This window comes from Oncorhynchus clarkii, unplaced genomic scaffold, assembly GCF_045791955.1.
Source record: "Oncorhynchus clarkii lewisi isolate Uvic-CL-2024 unplaced genomic scaffold, UVic_Ocla_1.0 unplaced_contig_538_pilon_pilon, whole genome shotgun sequence".
Lineage (NCBI taxonomy): Eukaryota > Metazoa > Chordata > Actinopteri > Salmoniformes > Salmonidae > Oncorhynchus > Oncorhynchus clarkii.
This window is the reverse complement of record NW_027260839.1, coordinates 178,173-199,930: the sequence shown is the minus strand read 5'-3', so window position 1 is coordinate 199,930 and position 21,758 is coordinate 178,173. Positions and strand designations below refer to the sequence as shown.

Sequence of the window (21,758 nt, the reverse complement as noted above, 5' to 3'; positions counted from 1 at the left end):
TATTGTGTAGAGTGATGGTGGTACATCCAAGTTAGAATACAGATTAGAGTTATATTGTGTAGAGTGATGGTGGTACCTGTTTCTCGCCACCTTTCCACCACTCTGCAGCTGACATGGCTGCTGTCCGGTCCAAGGTGTCTGGGTACAGGTCTGCATGGAACTCCTGTCCTGACTGAATTAGATACACACAAAAGCAGACATACTCTAAAATGTTAGACATAAAGGCTTGTTGAATGGTTGCTCATTCCATAACTTTATTTTCCTCAGTGACTACAAAGACACTATTGCCAAGTCCCCCCCCATCAGTTTAGAAACAAGTACAGGGAAAGAACTGTTGCCATGACATCAAAATGACAGATGGATCTGCTGTTACAGTAGCCTGAGAGATACTGGACCTTGCGGGGCACGTGGTAGTTGATTGGCACGATGAAGCTGTCCGTCAGCTGCAGGACCCGCATGACCTCACAGGACAGGACATCCAATGCCAACTTGGGTACCATGGCAACGCCTCGCGTTGGGGCGTCCGTCAGACAGTGGCTCACTGGAGAGAAAGAGATGAGGAGAGAATAAGAGGGAGAAAGAAGTAGAGATTAGATGACAGACCTGGGTGTGTGAGAGAGGGAGTGGGAGAGGTAGGAGGACAGACCTGGGTGTGTGAGAGAGGGAGTGGAAGAGGTAGCAGGACAGACCTGGGTGTGTGAGAGAGGGAGTGGGAGAGGTAGGAGAACAGACCTGGGTGTGTGAGAGGGAGTGGGAGAGGTAGGAGAACAGACCTGGGTGTGTGAGAGGTAGCAGGACAGACCTGGGTGTGTGAGAGAGGGAGTGGGAGAGGTAGGAGAACAGACCTGGGTGTGTGAGAGGGAGTGGGAGAGGTAGGAGAACAGACCTGGGTGTGTGAGAGGTAGCAGGACAGACCTGGGTGTGTGAGAGAGGGAGTGGAAGAGGTAGCAGGACAGACATGGGTGTGTGAGAGAGGGAGTGGGAGAGGTAGGAGGACAGACCTGGGTGTGTGAGAGAGGGAGTGGGAGAGGTAGGAGAACAGACCTGGGTGTGTGAGAGGGAGTGGGAGAGGTAGGAGAACAGACCTGGGTGTGTGAGAGGTAGCAGGACAGACCTGGGTGTGTGAGAGAGGGAGTGGAAGAGGTAGCAGGACAGACATGGGTGTGTGAGAGAGGGAGTGGGAGAGGTAGGAGGACAGACCTGGGTGTGTGAGAGAGGGAGTGGAAGAGGTAGCAGGACAGACCTGGGTGTGTGAGAGAGGGAGTGGGAGAGGTAGGAGAACAGACCTGGGTGTGTGAGAGGGAGTGGGAGAGGTAGGAGGACAGACCTGGGTGTGTGAGAGAGGGAGTGGGAGAGGTAGGAGGACAGACCTGGGTTTGTGAGAGAGGGAGTGGGAGAGGTAGGAGGACAGACCTGGGTTTGTGAGAGAGGGAGTGGGAGAGGTAGGAGGACAGTACTGGAAAATGAACAACCACTGAAGATCTGTCCTTACCTTGGGAAAGGAATGGTTCAGTGGCAGACACCTCGAAGCAGTCAATGACACTATCTCCCTATGGAAGAGAGAACAAAGCAGACATGTATTTACTGAGGAAGATAATAGTAAAAGATGAAATGAGGCCAGCATACTATCTGTTAAGGGAGACAACAAACTACATCTTACCATCCCAGATACTGTGAGGAGGCCTGAGTCAGGGTCAAACAAAGGCATCAGGGTCCTGAGAATGGAGAAGAGGGGGGGAAGATGGAGAGGGAGTAGAGGGAGAAGAGAGAGAGCAGGGAGAAGAGAGAGAGGAGGGGGAGAAGAGAGATAGTAGAGGGAGGAGAGAGAGTGTAGAGAGAGGAGAGAGAGTAGAGGGAAGAGGGAGTAGAGGAGAGAGAGTAGAGGGGAGAGAGAGAGAGAGAGAGTGAGAGAGAGAGGAGGGGGAAGAGAGTGTGTGAGAGAGAGAGAGGAGGGGGAGGAGAGAGAGAGGAGGGCGAGGAGATAGAGAAGAGGGAAAAAGATACAAAGAGAGAGAAGATTTTCAACAAGTTGCAAAACAAGTTGAATCAATCACAAAAATCAACAGGCCAGTTTACTGTAGTTTCAATCACCAACCACTAGATGGGAAACACACCACTCACAGGAGAAATGCTACATGTCGTAGTTCAGCACTATGAACCTTAACTTGCACTACAGATATCCTCCCTCAGCAATATATTACTATATATATATATATATATTTGGCTAATTAGCTGGTCATTATAAAGAATATCAACATATTAATCAAAGCAAGCACATTTCTGGCATTAAACTACAAATTGAGCACAAAAATTCTACACACACACACACACACACACACACACACACACACACACACACACACACACACACACACACACACACACACACACACACACACACACACACACACACACACACAGAGAGAGTAGTGTCCAGGGACTTCCTGTAATAGAGTCAGAAGGGAAGTGGTGTGTGAGGTTACAGCTTCACATCACAGTCCCTCCATGAGAATGACAGAGGCATCATGGTCAGAGAGAGAGGAGGACAGACAGACCGTGATAGAGGGAGGGATGGTTGTTGATAGTGAGGAAGATGTGGAGGGTCTGATAAAAACGCAGACCTTTCAGAATATCTGTTCTATGTTATATATCTATATTTATCTGAACGTTCCCCAACGCTGTGCCCCACTGAACACAACTGGCTGGTCAATCAGGCCCATTCTATGGCTGAATGTCACACACAAACACACACAAACACACACACACACAAATCAACCACATTGAGTGGTGATGTCATGATGTATAAATATGAATCTAACGACAGACTGGAGTAGACTGACTGTTCTCCCTGATACCGCTGACTATAGGGACACGGAACTGTCTGTGTCTGTCTGTGTGTGTGTGTGTAACCCAAAGCACACAGCAAATAGACATCCAGAGTTGAACTCTGAGAAGCTGAATGAGAACAAGGACATGTTGTACATACTGACTTCTGGAAAAGTGCTGTGATTGGTCCCTTGTTCAAACCAAGGTGTTTTGGTTGTTTCTGATGTAAGTGGAACTGAATAGGGGCCCTGCTACCCCCTATTTCCATATCCCTCTCTCACACACACACACACACCTCTCTTTCTCTCACAGTCCTGCAGATTGGACTGAACCCCTCCATCCCTCTCTCTACCCACCCCAGCCCTGTGAAGTCAGTGAGGGGCGGCCACGCTTCGTTAGTGCCTCTGTGTTCCCATGTCCAAGTCAGTCCACAGGGAGCCCTCCATTCCCACACCCCCTTGTTCCGTCCACCTCTCCCTCCCTCCCTCCCTCACCCTCCTCCATGTCTCCAATAGGTGCAATACCAGTTATGTCTGCAAATTGTCCTTTCTCTCATTCTCTTATCTCTGTATGTTTATCTTGTGTTTTCTCACACTATCCCATAGGAGAAACTTACACCAATCACACAGCTGAATAATGGAGTTCTGGCCTTATCACAGATCATCCATACTGTTTTCTACAGTGGTCACGCTCCACAGCACTTGGACTGGAGTGCATTTTCCCACACACACACACACACACACACACACACACACACACACGGAGCAATGACTGTATATGTGAATGAACAAAGCCATCGATCACGTCATTCATATATAAGTAGGAATAAAGTGACTAGGCCACAGGATAGATAATAAACAGTAGTAGCAGTGTATATGATGAGGCCAAAGAGTGTAAAAAGGGTCAATGCAGATATTCTGGGTAGCTATTTGGTTCATTATTTAACAGTCTTATGAACTTTGAGATGTGACACCTTACACCTGACTGGGTGATACGTTCATGTTGAGCTCACAGTGCTATGAGATGTGACACCTTACACCTGACTGGGTGTTACGTTCATGTTGAGCTCACAGTGCTATGAGATGTGACACCTTACACCTGACTGGGTGTTACGTTCATGTTGAGCTCACAGTGCTTTGAGATGTGACACCTTACACCTGACTGGGTGTTACGTTCATGTTGAGCTCACAGTGCTATGAGATGTGACACCTTACACCTGACTGGGTGTTACGTTCATGTTGAGCTCACAGTGCTTTGAGATGTGACACCTTACACCTGACTGGGTGTTACGTTCATGTTGAGCTCACAGTGCTTTGAGATGTGACACCTTACACCTGACTGGGTGTTACGTTCATGTTGAGCTCACAGTGCTTTGAGATGTGACACCTTACACCTGACTGGGTGTTACGTTCATGTTGAGCTCACAGTGCTTTGAGATGTGACACCTTACACCTGACTGGGTGTTACGTTCATGTTGAGCTCACAGTGCTTTGAGACGTGGCATACAGTGCATTCAGAAAGTATTCAGACCCCTTGACATTTTCCACATCCATTTTTGTTATGTTACAGCCTTATTCTAAAATGGATGACATTTTTTTGTTCCCTCATCAGTATACACACAATACCCCATAACGACATCACAATACCCCATAATGACATCACAATACCCCATAACGACATCACAATACCCCATAACGACAAAGAAAAAACAGATTTTAAAGATTTTTTAAAAATGTATTCTAAATAAAAACCAGAAATATCACATTTACATAAGTACTCGGACCCTTTACTCAGTACTTTGTTGAAGCACCTTTGGCAGTGATTACAGCCTCAAGTCTTCTTCCTTCTTTCTGACATTCAGAGACTTGTCCTGAAGCCACTCCTGCTTTGTCTTGGCTGTATGCTTAGGGTCTTTGTCCTATTGGAAGGTGAACCTTCGCCCCAGTCAGAGGTCCTGAGTGTTCTGGAGCAGGTTTTCATCAAGTATCTCTCTGTACTTTTCTCCGTTCATCTTTACCTCGAGCTTGACTGGTCGCCCAGTCCCTGCCGCTGAAAAACATCCCCACAGCATGATGCTGCCACCACCATGCTTCACCGTAGGGATGGTGCCAGGTTTCCTCCAGACATGATGCTGCCACCACCATGCTTCACTGTAGGCATGGTGCCAGGTTTCCTCCAGACATGATGCTGCCACTATGCTTCACTGTAGGCATGGTGCCAGGTTTCCTCAAGACGTGACGCTTGGCATTCAGGCCAAAGAGTTCAATCTTGATTTCATCAGACCAGAGAATCCTGTTTTTCATAGTCAGAGTCCTTAAGGTGCCTTTTGGCAAACTCCAAGCGGGCTGTCGTGCCTTTTACTGAGGAGTGGCTTCCATCTGGCCACTCTACCATAAAGGCCTGATTGGTGGAGTGCTGCAGAGATGGTTGTCCTTCTGGAATGTTCTCACATCTCCACAGAGGAACTCTGGAGCTCTGTCAGAGTGACCTTTCGGGTTCTTGGTCACCTCTCCAACCAAGGTTTTTGCTCTGACATGCACTGTCAACTGTGGGACCTTATATAGACAGGTGTGTGCCTTTCCAAATCATGTCCAATCAACTGAATTTACCACAGGTGGACTCTGATCAAGTTGTAGAAACATCTCAAGGATGATCAATGGAAACAGGATGCACCGGAGCTGAATTTCGAGTCTCATAGTAAAGGGTCTGAATACTTATGTAAGGTATTTCTGGTTTTGCTAAAATGTTTTTTTTAAAGAAGAAAAAATATGTTTTTGCTTCGTCATTATGGGGTTTTGTGTGTAGATTGATGATGTAAAAAATATATTTAATAAGTTTTCAAATAAGGCTGTAATGTAACAAAATGTGGAAAAAGCGAAGGGGTCTGAATACTTTCCTGAATTCACTGTGCTTCAACCTAACAGGATAACACTAGAACATTAGGGAGAAAACTATGATTCACAAATGGATCTGTGATTCCAACTCAACGGCCAAATAATCCCCCCACAGGACAGAATGAGAGGGCTCACCAAGACAAATAAAGGGAGAGAGAGAGATGGTTTAGCAGGTGCTGGGCAGAACCACGAAGCACATTTTCACCTCAACTTTAAGACCCATTCTGAGGCACAAGACATCTGCTTCCATCATGGGTCTAACGTTTATCTTTCTGCACTACAATCACCCCCCCCCCCCACCCCAAAGACGAACCACACACACACACACACACACACTCCACCCCTCCCACACAAGTTCAACAGATCCCCTGGTGTTAGAGAAGGAGATGAGAGAAAACAGAAGGAGAAAGGAGGAGAAACCCCTCTTCAGCTTAGCCATCACCTCATCGCTCCTCCAGAGAGCTACAACAACCTTACAGCCCTTCAAATGACCTTCCACACATGACAGGAACCTTCAGCACCGCTAGACAGGACTACATTATGTGTGGAGATAGAGAGAGAGTTTGTCTGACTGTGTGTACTGCAAGTATGTGTGTGTTCATACTGTCAGTGAGTGTGTGTTTAACCTCAGCCCAGAAAGATGATGAATCGAGTCTGAATGAGGAGAGTACAGTAGATAGAGTCTGAATGAGGAGAGTACAGTAGATAGTCTGAATGAGGAGAGTACAGTAGATAGATTCTGAATGAGGAGAGTACAGTAGATAGTCTGAATGAGGAGAGTACAGTAGATAGTCTGAATGAGGAGAGTACAGTAGATATAGTCTGAATGAGCAGAGTACAGTAGATAGAGTCTGAATGAGCAGAGTACAGTAGATAGAGTCTGAATGAGCAGAGTACAGTAGATAGAGTCTGAATGAGGAGAGTACAGTAGATAGAGTCTGAATGAGGAGAGTACAGTATATAGAGTCTGAATGAGGAGAGTACAGTAGATAGAGTCTGAATGAGGAGAGTACAGTAGATAGTCTGAATGAGGAGAGTACAGTAGATAGTCTGAATGAGGAGAGTACAGTAGATAGAGTCTGAATGAGGAGAGTACAGTAGATAGAGTCTGAATGAGGAGAGCACAGTAGATAGAGTCTGAATGAGGAGAGTACAGTATATAGAGTCTGAATGAGGAGAGTACAGTAGATAGTCTGAATGAGGAGAGTACAGTAGATAGTCTGAATGAGGAGAGTACAGTAGATAGAGTCTGAATGAGGAGAGTAGAGTAGATAGTCTGAATGAGGAGACTACAGTAGATAGAGTCTGAATGAGGAGAGTAGAGTAGATAGAGTCTGAATGAGGAGAGTACAGTAGATAGAGTCTGAATGAGCAGAGTACAGTAGATTGAGTCTGAATGAGCAGAGTACAGTATATAGAGTCTGAATGAGGAGAGTACAGTAGATAGTCTGAATGAGGAGAGTAGAGTAGATAGAGTCTGAATGAGGAGAGTACAGTAGATAGAGTCTGAATGAGGAGAGTACAGTAGATAGTCTGAATGAGGAGAGTAGAGTAGATAGTCTGAATGAGGAGAGTACAGTAGATAGTCTGAATGAGCAGAGTACAGTAGATAGTCTGAATGAGGAGAGTACAGTAGATAGTCTGAATGAGGAGAGTACAGTAGATAGTCTGAATGAGCAGAGTACAGTAGATAGTCTGAATGAGCAGAGTACAGTAGATAGTCTGAATGAGCAGAGTACAGTAGATAGTCTGAATGAGGAGAGTACAGTAGATAGAGTCTGAATGAGGAGAGTACAGTATATAGAGTCTGAATGAGGAGAGTACAGTAGATAGAGTCTGAATGAGGAGAGTACAGTAGATAGTCTGAATGAGGAGAGTACAGTAGATAGTCTGAATGAGGAGAGTACAGTAGATAGTCTGAATGAGCAGAGTACAGTAGATAGTCTGAATGAGCAGAGTACAGTAGATAGTCTGAATGAGGAGAGTACAGTAGATAGAGTCTGAATGAGCAGAGTACAGTAGATAGAGTCTGAATGAGGAGAGTACAGTAGATAGAGTCTGAATGAGCAGAGTACAGTAGATAGAGTCTGAATGAGGAGAGTACAGTAGATAGAGTCTGAATGAGGAGAGTACAGTAGATAGAGTCTGAATGAGGAGAGTACAGTAGATAGAGTCTGAATGAGGAGAGTACAGTAGATAGAGTCTGAATGAGGAGAGTACAGTAGATAGTCTGAATGAGGAGAGTACAGTAGATAGAGTCTGAATGAGGAGAGTACAGTAGATAGTCTGAATGAGGAGAGTACAGTAGATAGTCTGAATGAGGAGAGTACAGTAGATAGAGTCTGAATGAGGAGAGTACAGTAGATAGAGTCTGAATGAGGAGAGTACAGTAGATAGTCTGAATGAGGAGAGTACAGTAGATAGAGTCTGAATGAGGAGAGTACAGTAGATAGTCTGAATGAGGAGAGTACAGTAGATAGTCTGAATGAGGAGAGTACAGTAGATAGAGTCTGAATGAGGAGAGTACAGTAGATAGAGTCTGAATGAGGAGAGCACAGTAGATAGAGTCTGAATGAGGAGAGTACAGTATATAGAGTCTGAATGAGGAGAGTACAGTAGATAGTCTGAATGAGGAGAGTACAGTAGATAGTCTGAATGAGGAGAGTACAGTAGATAGAGTCTGAATGAGGAGAGTAGAGTAGATAGTCTGAATGAGGAGACTACAGTAGATAGAGTCTGAATGAGGAGAGTAGAGTAGATAGAGTCTGAATGAGGAGAGTACAGTAGATAGAGTCTGAATGAGCAGAGTACAGTAGATTGAGTCTGAATGAGCAGAGTACAGTATATAGAGTCTGAATGAGGAGAGTACAGTAGATAGTCTGAATGAGGAGAGTAGAGTAGATAGAGTCTGAATGAGGAGAGTACAGTAGATAGAGTCTGAATGAGGAGAGTACAGTAGATAGTCTGAATGAGGAGAGTAGAGTAGATAGTCTGAATGAGGAGAGTACAGTAGATAGTCTGAATGAGCAGAGTACAGTAGATAGTCTGAATGAGGAGAGTACAGTAGATAGTCTGAATGAGGAGAGTACAGTAGATAGTCTGAATGAGCAGAGTACAGTAGATAGTCTGAATGAGCAGAGTACAGTAGATAGTCTGAATGAGCAGAGTACAGTAGATAGTCTGAATGAGGAGAGTACAGTAGATAGAGTCTGAATGAGGAGAGTACAGTATATAGAGTCTGAATGAGGAGAGTACAGTAGATAGAGTCTGAATGAGGAGAGTACAGTAGATAGTCTGAATGAGGAGAGTACAGTAGATAGTCTGAATGAGGAGAGTACAGTAGATAGTCTGAATGAGCAGAGTACAGTAGATAGTCTGAATGAGCAGAGTACAGTAGATAGTCTGAATGAGGAGAGTACAGTAGATAGAGTCTGAATGAGCAGAGTACAGTAGATAGAGTCTGAATGAGGAGAGTACAGTAGATAGAGTCTGAATGAGCAGAGTACAGTAGATAGAGTCTGAATGAGGAGAGTACAGTAGATAGAGTCTGAATGAGGAGAGTACAGTAGATAGAGTCTGAATGAGGAGAGTACAGTAGATAGAGTCTGAATGAGGAGAGTACAGTAGATAGAGTCTGAATGAGGAGAGTACAGTAGATAGTCTGAATGAGGAGAGTACAGTAGATAGAGTCTGAATGAGGAGAGTACAGTAGATAGAGTCTGAATGAGGAGAGTACAGTAGATAGTCTGAATGAGGAGAGTACAGTAGATAGAGTCTGAATGAGGAGAGTACAGTAGATAGAGTCTGAATGAGGAGAGTACAGTAGATAGAGTCTGAATGAGGAGAGTACAGTATATAGAGTCTGAATGAGCAGAGTACAGTAGATAGAGTCTGAATGAGGAGAGTACAGTAGATAGAGTCTGAATGAGCAGAGTACAGTAGATAGTCTGAATGAGGAGAGTAGAGTAGATAGTCTGAATGAGGAGAGTACAGTAGATAGAGTCTGAATGAGCAGAGTACAGTAGATAGAGTCTGAATGAGGAGAGTACAGTAGATAGAGTCTGAATGAGCAGAGTACAGTAGATAGAGTCTGAATGAGGAGTACAGTAAATAGAGTCTGAATGAGGAGAGTACAGTAGATAGAGTCTGAATGAGCAGAGTACAGTATATAGAGTCTGAATGAGGAGAGTACAGTATATAGAGTCTGAATGAGCAGAGTACAGTAGATAGAGTCTGAATGAGGAGAGTACAGTAGATAGAGTCTGAATGAGCAGAGTACAGTAGATAGAGTCTGAATGAGCAGAGTACAGTAAATAGAGTCTGAATGAGGATAGTACAGTAGATAGAGTCTGAATGAGCAGAGTACAGTAGATAGAGTCTGAATGAGGAGAGTACAGTATATAGAGTCTGAATGAGCAGAGTACAGTAGATAGTCTGAATGAGGAGAGTACAGTAGATAGTCTGAATGAGCAGAGTACAGTAGATAGAGTCTGAATGAGCAGAGTACAGTAGATAGAGTCTGAATGAGGAGAGTACAGTAGATAGAGTCTGAATGAGGAGAGTACAGTAGATAGAGTCTGGAAGAGGAAAAATAGGGGACAGTCAGACAGAGGGACAGGTAGATAAAATACATGGGGTGGAGGTGGAGAGGTGGAGAGGTGGAGAGGTGGAGAGGTAGAGGGGGGGACAGGGGGAGAGGGGGAGAGGTGGAGAGGGGGAGAGGTGGAGAGGTGGAGATGTGGATAAAATACATGGGGAGAGGTAGAGGTGGAGAGTTGAAGAGGGGGAGAGGTGGAGAGGGAGAGAGGTGGAGAGGGGGAGAGGTAGAAGTAGAAAGGGAGACAGGTGGAGATGGAGAGTTGGAGAAGGGGAGAGGTGCAAAGGGAGAAAGGGGTAGAGAAGTGGAGAGAGAGAGAGAGGTAGAGAGGTGGAGAGAGGGAGAGAGAGAGAGGGGAAAGGTGGAGAGAAAGAGAGAGAGAGGGGTAGAGGTGGAGAGGGAGAGAGGTGGAGAGGTAGAGAGAGAGAGAGAGGTAGAGAGAGAGAGAGAGAGAGAGAGAGAGAGAGAGAGAGAGAGAGAGAGAGAGAGTGGAGAGGTAGAGAGGGAGAGAGTTAGAGAGGGGAGAGGTAGATAGAGAGGTGGAGGTAGAGAGGTGGAGAGAGAGAGGGGAGAGAGGTAGAGGGGTACAGGTAGTTAAAGGTAGAGAGCAACACAGGTGAGGGCCATCAGCAGCTGTGATCTGAGACAGATTTGGATGGAAAAATAGTCTGAGAATGAACAGAAACTGGAGCGAACCCAACCGAGAGTACGCAATCATGGACACACACAGCAATACAGTAAACACACACACACACTCTGACGTTTAGGCAAAAATACGTCTAGTTAATTAACTTCAGAGGTCCAGGATATAGGGCAGGCAGACAAACAGGCAGAGAGGCAGACAGGCAGTGAGGCAGACCGACAGATGGGCAGGCCGAAAGGCAGGCAGGCAGACAGATAGCGTTGACTGTAGTAGCCTGATAGATCAGTATCGCTGAAAGGCACCTGTCACTACAGTTTGAGTCCTGCCCTGCACCAGCCCCCAGACACAGGCCTCTTATCTGGAGCCACTGAGGCAAAGCCAGGCAGGCTGGGTGTGTGTAGTGAGTAGTGTGTAGTGAGTAGTGTGTAGTGAGTACTCACTGGGCCTGTCCAATGGCCCATACAGTACAGCAGTAGGCCAGAGGACACTAGTAATTCAGTACACAGAGTACCAGTGAATATAGACAGATCATATACAAAGGTCATACAGGCCAGTCATAGAGTCATACAGAAAGTCAAGCCCTAAGATCTATCTATACTGAACACAAATATATGTTTACTAAATTATAGACCATATAAGGAAATCAGTCTTAAAAAAAAAAAAAATTAGGCCCTAATCTAAGGATTTCACATGACTGGGCATGTGAAATCCTATGGCACAGCCATAGGTGGGCCTGAGAGGCATAGACCCACCCACTGGGGAGCCAGACCCACCCACTGGGGAGCCAGACCCACCCACTGGGGAGCCAGGCCCAGTCAATCAGAATGAGTTTTTCCCTACAAAAGGGCTTTATTCCAGACAGAAATACTCCTCAGTTTCATCAGCTGTCCAGGTGGCTCTTCTCAGACGATCCAGCAGGTGAAGAAGCTGGATGTGGAGGTTCTGGGTTGGTGTGGTTACACGTGGTCTGCGGTTGTGAGGCCGGTTGTACACACTGCCAAATTCTCTAAAATGACGTTACACGGCTTATGGTAGAGAAATTAACATTCAAATCTCTGGCAACAACTCTGGTGGACATTCCATTCCAGCATGCCAATTGCTTCTCCTTCAAAACTTGAGACATCTGTGGCATTATGTTGTGTGACAAACTGCACATTTTAGAGTGACCTTTTATTGTCCCCAGTACAATGTGCACCTGTGTAATGATCATGCTGCTAAACCGTCTTCTTGATATGCCACACCTGTCAGGTGGATGGATTATCTTGGCAAAGGAGAAATGCTCACTAACAGGGATGTAAACAGATTTGTGCACAATATTCAGAGAAATAAGCTTTTTGTGTGTATGGAACATTTCTGGGATCTTTTATTTCAACTCATAAAACATGGGACCAACACTTTACATGTTGCCTTTATATTTTCTGGACCAAAGGTCAGTCCTAGTGCTTTATGTTCATAGTGTGGGATGAAAACACATCCTCTCTGTTCATAACTCAGCCTTCTGGCATCTTGTGACGTGCCCTTATCTGACCATACAGCTTTTGCATGCATCTTCCTGTACCCCCTCTTTCTCCCTCTTCTCTCTGTGCCCTCACGTCTCTTCCTGTACCCCCTCTTTCTCTCTCTTCTCTCTGTGCCCTTATGCCTCTTCCTGTACCCCCTCTTTCTCTTCTCTCTGTGCCCTCATGTATCTTCCTGTACCCCTTCATCCTCTCTCTTCTCTCTGTGCCCTCATGTCTCTTCCTGTACCCCCTCTTTCTCTCTCTTCTCTCTGTGCCCTTATGTCTCTTCCTGTACCCCCTCTTTCTCTTCTCTCTGTGCCCTCATGTATCTTCCTGTACCCCCTCCGTCCTCTTCTCTCTGTGCCCTCATGTCTCTTCCTGTACCCCCTCTTTCTCTCTCTTCTCTCTGTGCCCTTATGTCTCTTCCTGTACCCCCTCTTTCTTCCTCTTCTCTCTGTGCCCTCATGTATCTTCCTGTACCCCCTCTTTCTCTCTCTTCTCTCTGTGCCCTCATGCATCTTCCTGTACCCCCTTTTTCTCTCTCTTTGCCCTCATGTATCTTCCTGTACCCCCTCTTTCTCTTCTCTCTGTGCCTCCCTGCTCTCTCTCGCTCTCCCTGTCCACCTCCCTCCCTCTCTTTCAGGGTATCGGGTTCCAGTCTGTCTCGGTGAGTGGGTGAGGTTGTGGTTTAAGAGTGCAATCAGTGAGTTGAAGAGACCTCTGAACTGTGACCTCTACAAACCACTTTATCACTTGATCTCCCCCCGCTCCATCAACAGGCTCCAAATCTCACAGGACCCTTCTGTGTCTGCGTGTTGAATCCCACCCTATTCACCATGAGGTCAAAGCAGTGCTGCTAGTGCAATGCATAAGGAACAGATAGGGTGCCGTTTGAGATTTGTCCAGTGGGTCACAAAGACAACGTGGGAGCCACTGCAATAGGGTTAGGGTTGTGGGAGCCACTGCAATAGAGTTAGGGTTGTGGGAGCCAATGCAATAGAGTTAGGGTTGTGGGAGCCACTGCAATAGGGTTAGGGTTGTGGGACCCACTGCAATAGGGTTAGGGTTGTGGGAGCCACTGCAATAGAGTTAGGGTTGTGGGAGCCACTGCAATAGAGTTAGGGTTGTGGGAGCCACTGCAATAGAGTTAGGGTTGTGGGAGCCACTGCAATAGAGTTAGGGTTGTGGGACCCACTGCAATAGAGTTAGGGTTGTGGGACCCACTGCAATAGAGTTAGGGTTGTGGGACACACTGCAATAGAGTTAGGGTTATGGGAGCCACTGCAATAGAGTTAGGGTTGTGGGAGCCAATAGGGGGGAAAAGTCAACTATGACTGGAGTAAACCAGAGTAATCCAGCCATATCAAACTTCCCTCTCTAACAGGAGCATGATAGGAGCATGATAGGAGCATGACAGGAGCATGATAGGTGGAGGACTATGATCAGGTGGAGGATGGATTTATGAGTGTTATGAGGAATAGAGACATATCTAACAGTTTCTCCATAGGACATTGAGGATACAAATGTAGTCAGGTTGGCTTTAAGAGTGAGCGTGTCAGAGATGCCCATGTCTGTGTGTGTGGCTGGTTGATAGTGGTAATCACAAAACAAACACTTACATGATGAATAGTATCACTATGAACACATATGTTACTCCCATTAATGTGTTTATGGATGGGCAGACTTGACCTCCCTAGGTCTGAATTAGGACCAGCTTTACCCCATAACCCACCATGTTAACCCGGTTTCTCCAGTCCCACGGACGGGCTATCAGAGTTATGACAGGTTATCTATTAGCTGTTTTGGCTTGCCACAACAATGGAGGGATTTGAGGGAGAAATAATCCACAAGTGATTAACAGGATTTTAAGATTTTAGACCGGAACAGCGACGGACCTGGCAACCCCAGTCGGTTCCAGAATCTCAGGGTATGGCTTCCATTGTTCTGTGGTTACGGTTAAATTCTGCTCAAGTTCTGCTCCATGGAGTAGGGCCGAGTGAAACACAGTTTAATACATTGGCAGACATTTAGAAAAAAGCCCACTCTGTGGTGTGATGAGGATTTATGTAAAATAAGTGCTTCTAATTAGCCTATACGATGATGTCATGAAGCCAAACATTCTAAACAGTTCAGCTTTGGGTTTGGCAGTGTTGGAGAGTTATGGTTCAAGAGATGTGAAAACATGAAACAGAATGGTCGGGAATGTTAAAAAGAGCTGTGAAAACATGAATCGGACTAGTCTAGAATGTTATAAACACTACATAATATTGAGCTACTTCTTCCACCATTCTGAACGGGTTGTGGGCTTGTCGCTTAGGCTGTGGGGCAGCACGGACCCAGGGTCGTGTTCATTGGGAAGAAAACGGACTGGAACATGTTAAAAAGAGCTGTGAAAACATGAACATGACCCTCCTGGTTGTTGTAGTGAGAGTAATACAGTCCTCCTGGTTGTTGTTGTTGTAGTGAGAGGAATACAGTTCTCCTGGTTGTTGTAGTGAGAGGAATACAGTTCTCCTGGTTGTTGTTGTTGTAGTGAGAGGAATACAGTTCTCCTGGTTGTTGTTGTTGTAGTGAGAGGAATACAGTTCTCCTGGTTGTTGTTGTTGTAGTGAGAGGAATACAGTTCTCCTGGTTGTTGTTGTTGTAGTGAGAGGAATACAGTTCTCCTGGTTGTTGTTGTTGTTGTGAGAGGAATACAGTTCTCCTGGTTGTTGTTGTTGTAGTGAGAGGAATACAGTTCTCCTGGTTGTTGTTGTTGTAGTGAGAGGAATACAGTTCTCCTGGTTGTTGTTGTTGTTGTGAGAGGAATACAGTTCTCCTGGTTGTTGTTGTTGTAGTGAGAGGAATACAGTTCTCCTGGTTGTTGTAGTGAGAGGAATACAGTTCTCCTGGTTGTTGTTGTTGTTGTGAGAGGAATACAGTTCTCCTGGTTGTTGTTGTTGTAGTGAGAGGAATACAGTTCTCCTGGTTGTTGTTGTTGTAGTGAGAGGAATACAGTTCTCCTGGTTGTTGTAGTGAGAGGAATACAGTTCTCCTGGTTGTTGTTGTTGTAGTGAGAGGAATACAGTTCTCCTGGTTGTTGTTGTTGTAGTGAGAGGAATACAGTTCTCCTGGTTGTTGTAGTGAGAGGAATACAGTTCTCCTGGTTGTTGTTGTTGTAGTGAGAGGAATACAGTTCTCCTGGTTGTTGTTGTAGTGAGAGGAATACAGTTCTCCTGGTTGTTGTAGTGAGAGGAATACAGTTCTCCTGGTTGTTGTTGTTGTAGTGAGAGGAATACAGTTCTCCTGGTTGTTGTTGTTGTAGTGAGAGGAATACAGTTCTCCTGGTTGTTGTTGTTGTTGTAGTGAGAGGAATACAGTTATCCTGGTTGTTGTAGTGAGAGGAATACAGTTCTCCTGGTTGTTGTTGTTGTAGTGAGAGGAATACAGTCTCCTGGTTGTTGTTGTTGTAGTGAGAGGAATACAGTTCTCCTGGTTGTTGTTGTTGTTGTAGTGAGAGGAATACAGTTCTCCTGGTTGTTGTTGTTGTTGTAGTGAGAGGAATACAGTTCTCCTGGTTGTTGTAGTGAGAGGAATACAGTTCTCCTGGTTGTTGTTGTTGTAGTGAGAGGAATACAGTTCTCCTGGTTGTTGTTGTTGTAGTGAGAGGAATACAGTTCTCCTGGTTGTTGTAGTGAGAGGAATACAGTTCTCCTGGTTGTTGTTGTTGTTGTAGTGAGAGGAATACAGTTCTCCTGGTTGTTGTTGTTGTAGTGAGAGGAATACAGTTCTCCTGGTTGTTGTTGTTGTAGTGAGAGGAATACAGTTCTCCTGGTTGTTGTTGTTGTAGTGAGAGGAATACAGTCTCCTGGTTGTTGTTGTTGTAGTGAGAGGAATACAGTTCTCCTGGTTGTTGTTGTTGTTGTAGTGAGAGGAATACAGTTCTCCTGGTTGTTGTTGTTGTAGTGAGAGGAATACAGTTCTCCTGGTTGTTGTTGTTGTAGTGAGAGGAATACAGTTCTCCTGGTTGTTGTAGTGAGAGGAATACAGTTCTCCTGGTTGTTGTTGTTGTAGTGAGAGGAATACAGTTCTCCTGGTTGTTGTAGTGAGAGGAATACAGTTCTCCTGGTTGTTGTTGTTGTTGTAGTGAGAGGAATACAGTTCTCCTGGTTGTTGTTGTTGTTGTAGTGAGAGGAATACAGTTCTCCTGGTTGTTGTTGTTGTTGTAGTGAGAGGAATACAGTTCTCCTGGTTGTTGTTGTTGTAGTGAGAGGAATACAGTTCTCCTGGTTGTTGTTGTTAGAGGAATACAGTTCTCCTGGTTGTTGTTGTTGTAGTGAGAGGAATACAGTTCTCCTGGTTGTTGTAGTGAGAGGAATACAGTTCTCCTGGTTGTTGTTGTTGTTGTAGTGAGAGGAATACAGTTCTCCTGGTTGTTGTTGTTGTAGTGAGAGGAATACAGTTCTCCTGGTTGTTGTTGTTGTAGTGAGAGGAATACAGTTCTCCTGGTTGTTGTAGTGAGAGGAATACAGTTCTCCTGGTTGTTGTTGTTGTTGTAGTGAGAGGAATACAGTTCTCCTGGTTGTTGTAGTGAGAGGAATACAGTTCTCCTGGTTGTTGTTGTTGTTGTAGTGAGAGGAATACAGTTCTCCTGGTTGTTGTTGTTGTAGTGAGAGGAATACAGTTCACCTGGTTGTTGTAGTGAGAGGAATACAGTTCTCCTGGTTGTTGTTGTTGTTGTAGTGAGAGGAATACAGTCTCCTGGTTGTTGTTGTTGTAGTGAGAGGAATACAGTCTCCTGGTTGTTGTTGTTGTAGTGAGAGGAATACAGTCTCCTGGTTGTTGTAGTGAGAGGAATACAGTCTCCTGGTTGTTGTTGTTGTAGTGAGAGGAATACAGTTCTCCTGGTTGTTGTTGTTGTTGTAGTGAGAGGAATACAGTTCTCCTGGTTGTTGTTGTTGTAGTGAGAGGAATACAGTTCTCCTGGTTGTTGTTGTTGTTGTGAGAGGAATACAGTTCTCCTGGTTGTTGTTGTTGTAGTGAGAGGAATACAGTTCTCCTGGTTGTTGTTGTTGTTGTAGTGAGAGGAATACGGCTCTCATTGAAACATCCATCCACCGGCTTGTTAACGTTTCAGTGGTGGGGGTATAATGTTACTGTTTTATTACATTCCACCACAAATCCCTAAACCCTGGGTCACACACGGGCTAGCCAGGGCCTGACACCAAGGACACCGCTATCCCAACCCAACAACTTCAACTAACACCAGGCTGGAGTTAACTACCGCTATTTACACAAGGAAACAACGTAGTTCTCTAATACAGAAACAGTCCGCTGCCCAGGCTTGTATATCAGTAGGAACATATCCTGGTAGCTGCCCAGGCTTGTATATCAGTAGGAACATATCCTGGTAGCTGCCCAGGCTTGTATATCAGTAGGAACATATCCTGGTAGCTGCCCAGGCTTGTATATCAGTAGGAACATATCCTGGTAGCTGCCCAGGCTTGTATATCAGTAGGAACATATCCTGGTAGCTGCCCAGGCTTGTATATCAGTAGGAACATATCCTGGTAGCTGCCCAGGCTTGTATATCAGTAGGAACATATCCTGGTAGCTGCCCAGGCTTGTATATCAGTAGGAACATATCCTGGTAGCTGCCCAGGCTTGTATATCAGTAGGAACATATCCTGGTAGCTGCCCAGGCTTGTATATCAGTAGGAACATATCCTGGTAGCTGCCCAGGCTTGTATATCAGTAGGAACATATCCTGGTAGCTGCCCAGGCTTGTATATCAGTAGGAACATATCCTGGTAGCTGCCCAGGCTTGTATATCAGTAGGAACATATCCTGGTAGCTGCCCAGGCTTGTATATCAGTAGGAACATATCCTGGTAGCTGCCCAGGCTTGTATATCAGTAGGAACATATCCTGGTAGCTGCCCAGGCTTGTATATCAGTAGGAACATATCCTGGTAGCTGCCCAGGCTTGTATATCAGTAGGAACATATCCTGGTAGCTGCCCAGGCTTGTATATCAGTAGGAACATATCCTGGTAGCTGCCCAGGCTTGTATATCAGTAGGAACATATCCTGGTAGCTGCCCAGGCTTGTATATCAGTAGGAACATATCCTGGTAGCTGCCCAGGCTTGTATATCAGTAGGAACATATCCTGGTAGCTGCCCAGGCTTGTATATCAGTAGGAACATATCCTGGTAGCTGGCCAGGCTTGTATATCAGTAGGAACATATCCTGGTAGCTGCCCAGGCTTGTATATCAGTAGGAACATATCCTGGTAGCTGCCCAGGCTTGTATATCAGTAGGAACATATCCTGGTAGCTGCCCAGGCTTGTATATCAGTAGGAACATATCCTGGTAGCTGCCCAGGCTTGTATATCAGTAGGAACATATCCTGGTAGCTGCCCAGGCTTGTATATCAGTAGGAACATATCCTGGTAGCTGCCCAGGCTTGTATATCAGTAGGAACATATCCTGGTAGCTGCCCAGGCTTGTATATCAGTAGGAACATATCCTGGTAGCTGCCTAGCTGGACAGGAGTACTCAGCCCTGCTAAGACTCCCACTGAAGTGTGTGTGTGTGTGTGTGTGTGTGTGTGTGTGTGTGTGTGTGTGTGTGTGTGTGTGTGTGTGTGTGTGTGTGTGTGTGTGTGTGTGTGTGTGTGTGTGTGTGTGTGTGTGTGTGTGTGTGTATCTCTGTGGGTGTGTGTATGTAATAAGTCTGCCGCAAGTCTCCTTCTACTCTGTAGCCAGTTCATTAGAAGGGAATTAGCAGTGATGCGTCACGTTCCTGAGCAGGGGAAGAAAGACCAGGATTGTTGGCCTGGTGGAGGTGGAGAGGCCAGCTGTGGCAGCGTCTGAGCCCGGCTGACGAGGCCCTCAGATGGGGTGCCAAGTGACCCGTCTCCCCCTCTCCTCTCCATGCTCCACCAGGCCCTGTTGGCCCTGTCGTCTGGCTCCTCAGACAGCAACAGCACACGCAGGCTTTAATTAGACCGAGCACACGTTCCCATGTCAACAGGTTGGTGTGTGATGCGGCCCCTGTGCAGACACACACACACCGATGCCGCACACACACATAGATGACGCACACGCACAGACTCGCCAACCGATGGTCACACACACACTCGCTGACTGATATACACAACCACTGATGGCCACAGACAAAGGCATGGCAGCACACACACCACAACCTCAGGTACAGACGCCGACACAGACCCAGTGTTCTGTCCTGTTTCAGCATGTTTCTCCCTCTTCTTTTTCTGATGTTTTCCTCAGGACTGGCTCCTCCTGGTAAACCTGTCATCACTACCCCGGTCTTCAGACGGACACCATTACATTACATACAAACCCCTCCTACTGCCGTCTAGCGCCCAGAGAAGCTGTGTACACCACATATCAACTCATCACCACCAAGACAAACATGATTAAAACGTGATTGTTTATAGTATAATGAGAGCTCAAAGTGAAGCTGTATAACATCACAACACTCCTCCTACCTCTGCCCGGCGGTGTGGCCGCATCAGATGAGACAAACAAACAGACAAAGGGTCTGTTTTAAATAACGTTGACAGATAAATTAAATAGCAACTCTGTATTTAACTACTAGAGCCCAGAAAAGAAAGTGGGGCCTCTGCCAGCCTGACTCAAAATGACACACAGACAGACAATACACAATAACACACACACAGAAGATATTGGGTAGCACACATAGGGACATAGGGTAGAAGACAGGGTAGAAGACATAAGGTAGAAGACATAGGGTAGAAGGCATAGGGTAGAAGACAGGGTAAAAGACATAGGGACATAGGGTAGAAGACATAGGGTAGAAGACACAGTGACATAGGGTAGAAGACATAGGGACATAGGATAGAAGACATAGGGACATAGGGTAGAAGACAGGGACATAGGGTAGAAGACACAGTGACATAGGGTAGAAGACATAGGATAGAAGACATAGGGACATAGGGTAGAAGACACAGTGACATAGGGTAGAAGACATAGGGACATAGGGTAGAAGACACAGTGACATAGGGTAGAAGACATAGGATAGAAGACATAGGGACATAGGGTAGAAGACACAGTGACATAGGGTAGAAGACATAGGATAGAAGACATAGGGACATAGGGTAGAAAACATAGGGACATAGGGTAGAAGACATAGGGACATAGGGTAGAAGACATAGGGTAGAAAACATAGGGTAGAACACAAACACATACATAGGAACACACTGGAGACTTATATTTACCTTTGAGAAAAAGAGACATTAAAAAATCATATCTATTGAAACATACGCAAACTTCTCCAGTTCTTAACCATTCTTCCCCGCTTGTATCCCTTTTCATCCCCTCCCTTCTATCAATCCATCCCTCTTCCCTCTCTCTCTCTCCCAGACACGCACACACAGAGGGCAGACCCAGAAATGTCTGGTTATCTGTCCCAGACTGCCTCGTAATAGTAAAGCCATGTCACTGGCCATAAACAAGCAGGGAGGATTATTCTCACCCCCTCAGCACTGAGCTGGCCTGCAGTAGGGTAGGGTGGACTGGGGAGCACCAGGGCCTGCAGTAGGGTAGTGTGGACTGGGGAGCACCAGGGCCTGCAGTAGGGTAGTGTGGACTGGGGAGCACCAGGGCCTGCAGTAGGGTAGGGTGGACTTGGGAGCACCAGGGCCTGCAGTAGGGTAGAGTGGACTGGGGAGCACCAGGGCCTGCAGTAGGGTAGGGTGGACTGGGGAACACCAGGGCCTGCAGTAGGGTAGGGTGGACTGGGGAACACCAGGGCCTGCAGTAGGGTAGAGTGGACTGGGAAGCACCAGGGCCTGCAGTAGGGTAGTGTGGACTGGGAAGCACCAGGGTTGGGAGGGCCTGAAGCAGGGTAGAGTGGACTGGGAAGCACCAGGGCTGGGAGGGCCTGAAGTAGGGTAGAGTGGACTGGGAAGCACCAGGGTTGGGAGGGCCTGAAGTAGGGTAGAGTGGACTGGGAAGCACCAGGGTTGGGAGGGCCTGAAGCAGGGTAGAGTGGACTGGGAAGCACCAGGGCTGGGAGGGCCTGAAGCAGGGTAGAGTGGACTGGGAAGCACCAGGGCTGGGAGGGCCTGAAGTAGGGTAGAGTGGACTGGGCCTGCAGTAGGGTAGAGTGGACTGGGGAGCACCAGGGCCTGCAGCAGGGTAGAGTGGACTGGGGAGCACCAGGGCTGGGAGGGCCTGAAGTAGGGTAGAGTGGACTGGGAAGCACCAAGGCTGGGAGGGCCTGAAGTAGGGTAGAGTGGACTGGGAAGAACCAAGGTTGGGAGGGCCTGAAGTAG

The 21,758-nt window shown here is 46.3% G+C and overlaps 1 protein-coding gene across 2 annotated transcripts in view; it reads right to left on the bottom strand.

Moving 5' to 3' along the window:
- Positions 1–21,758, bottom strand: part of LOC139401882 (mitochondrial import inner membrane translocase subunit tim16-like) — a 188,443-nt gene that overhangs the window by 20,982 nt on the left and 145,703 nt on the right. For both annotated transcript variants that reach the window (XM_071145882.1, XM_071145879.1), the window contains exons 3-6: positions 1,661–1,715; positions 1,493–1,550; positions 396–541; positions 77–172 (exon numbers count right to left, since the gene is read on the bottom strand). In XM_071145882.1, the coding sequence (XP_071001983.1) occupies positions 77–172; positions 396–541; positions 1,493–1,550; positions 1,661–1,715 (355 nt within the window). The remainder of the gene's footprint in view (positions 1–76; positions 173–395; positions 542–1,492; positions 1,551–1,660; positions 1,716–21,758) is intronic.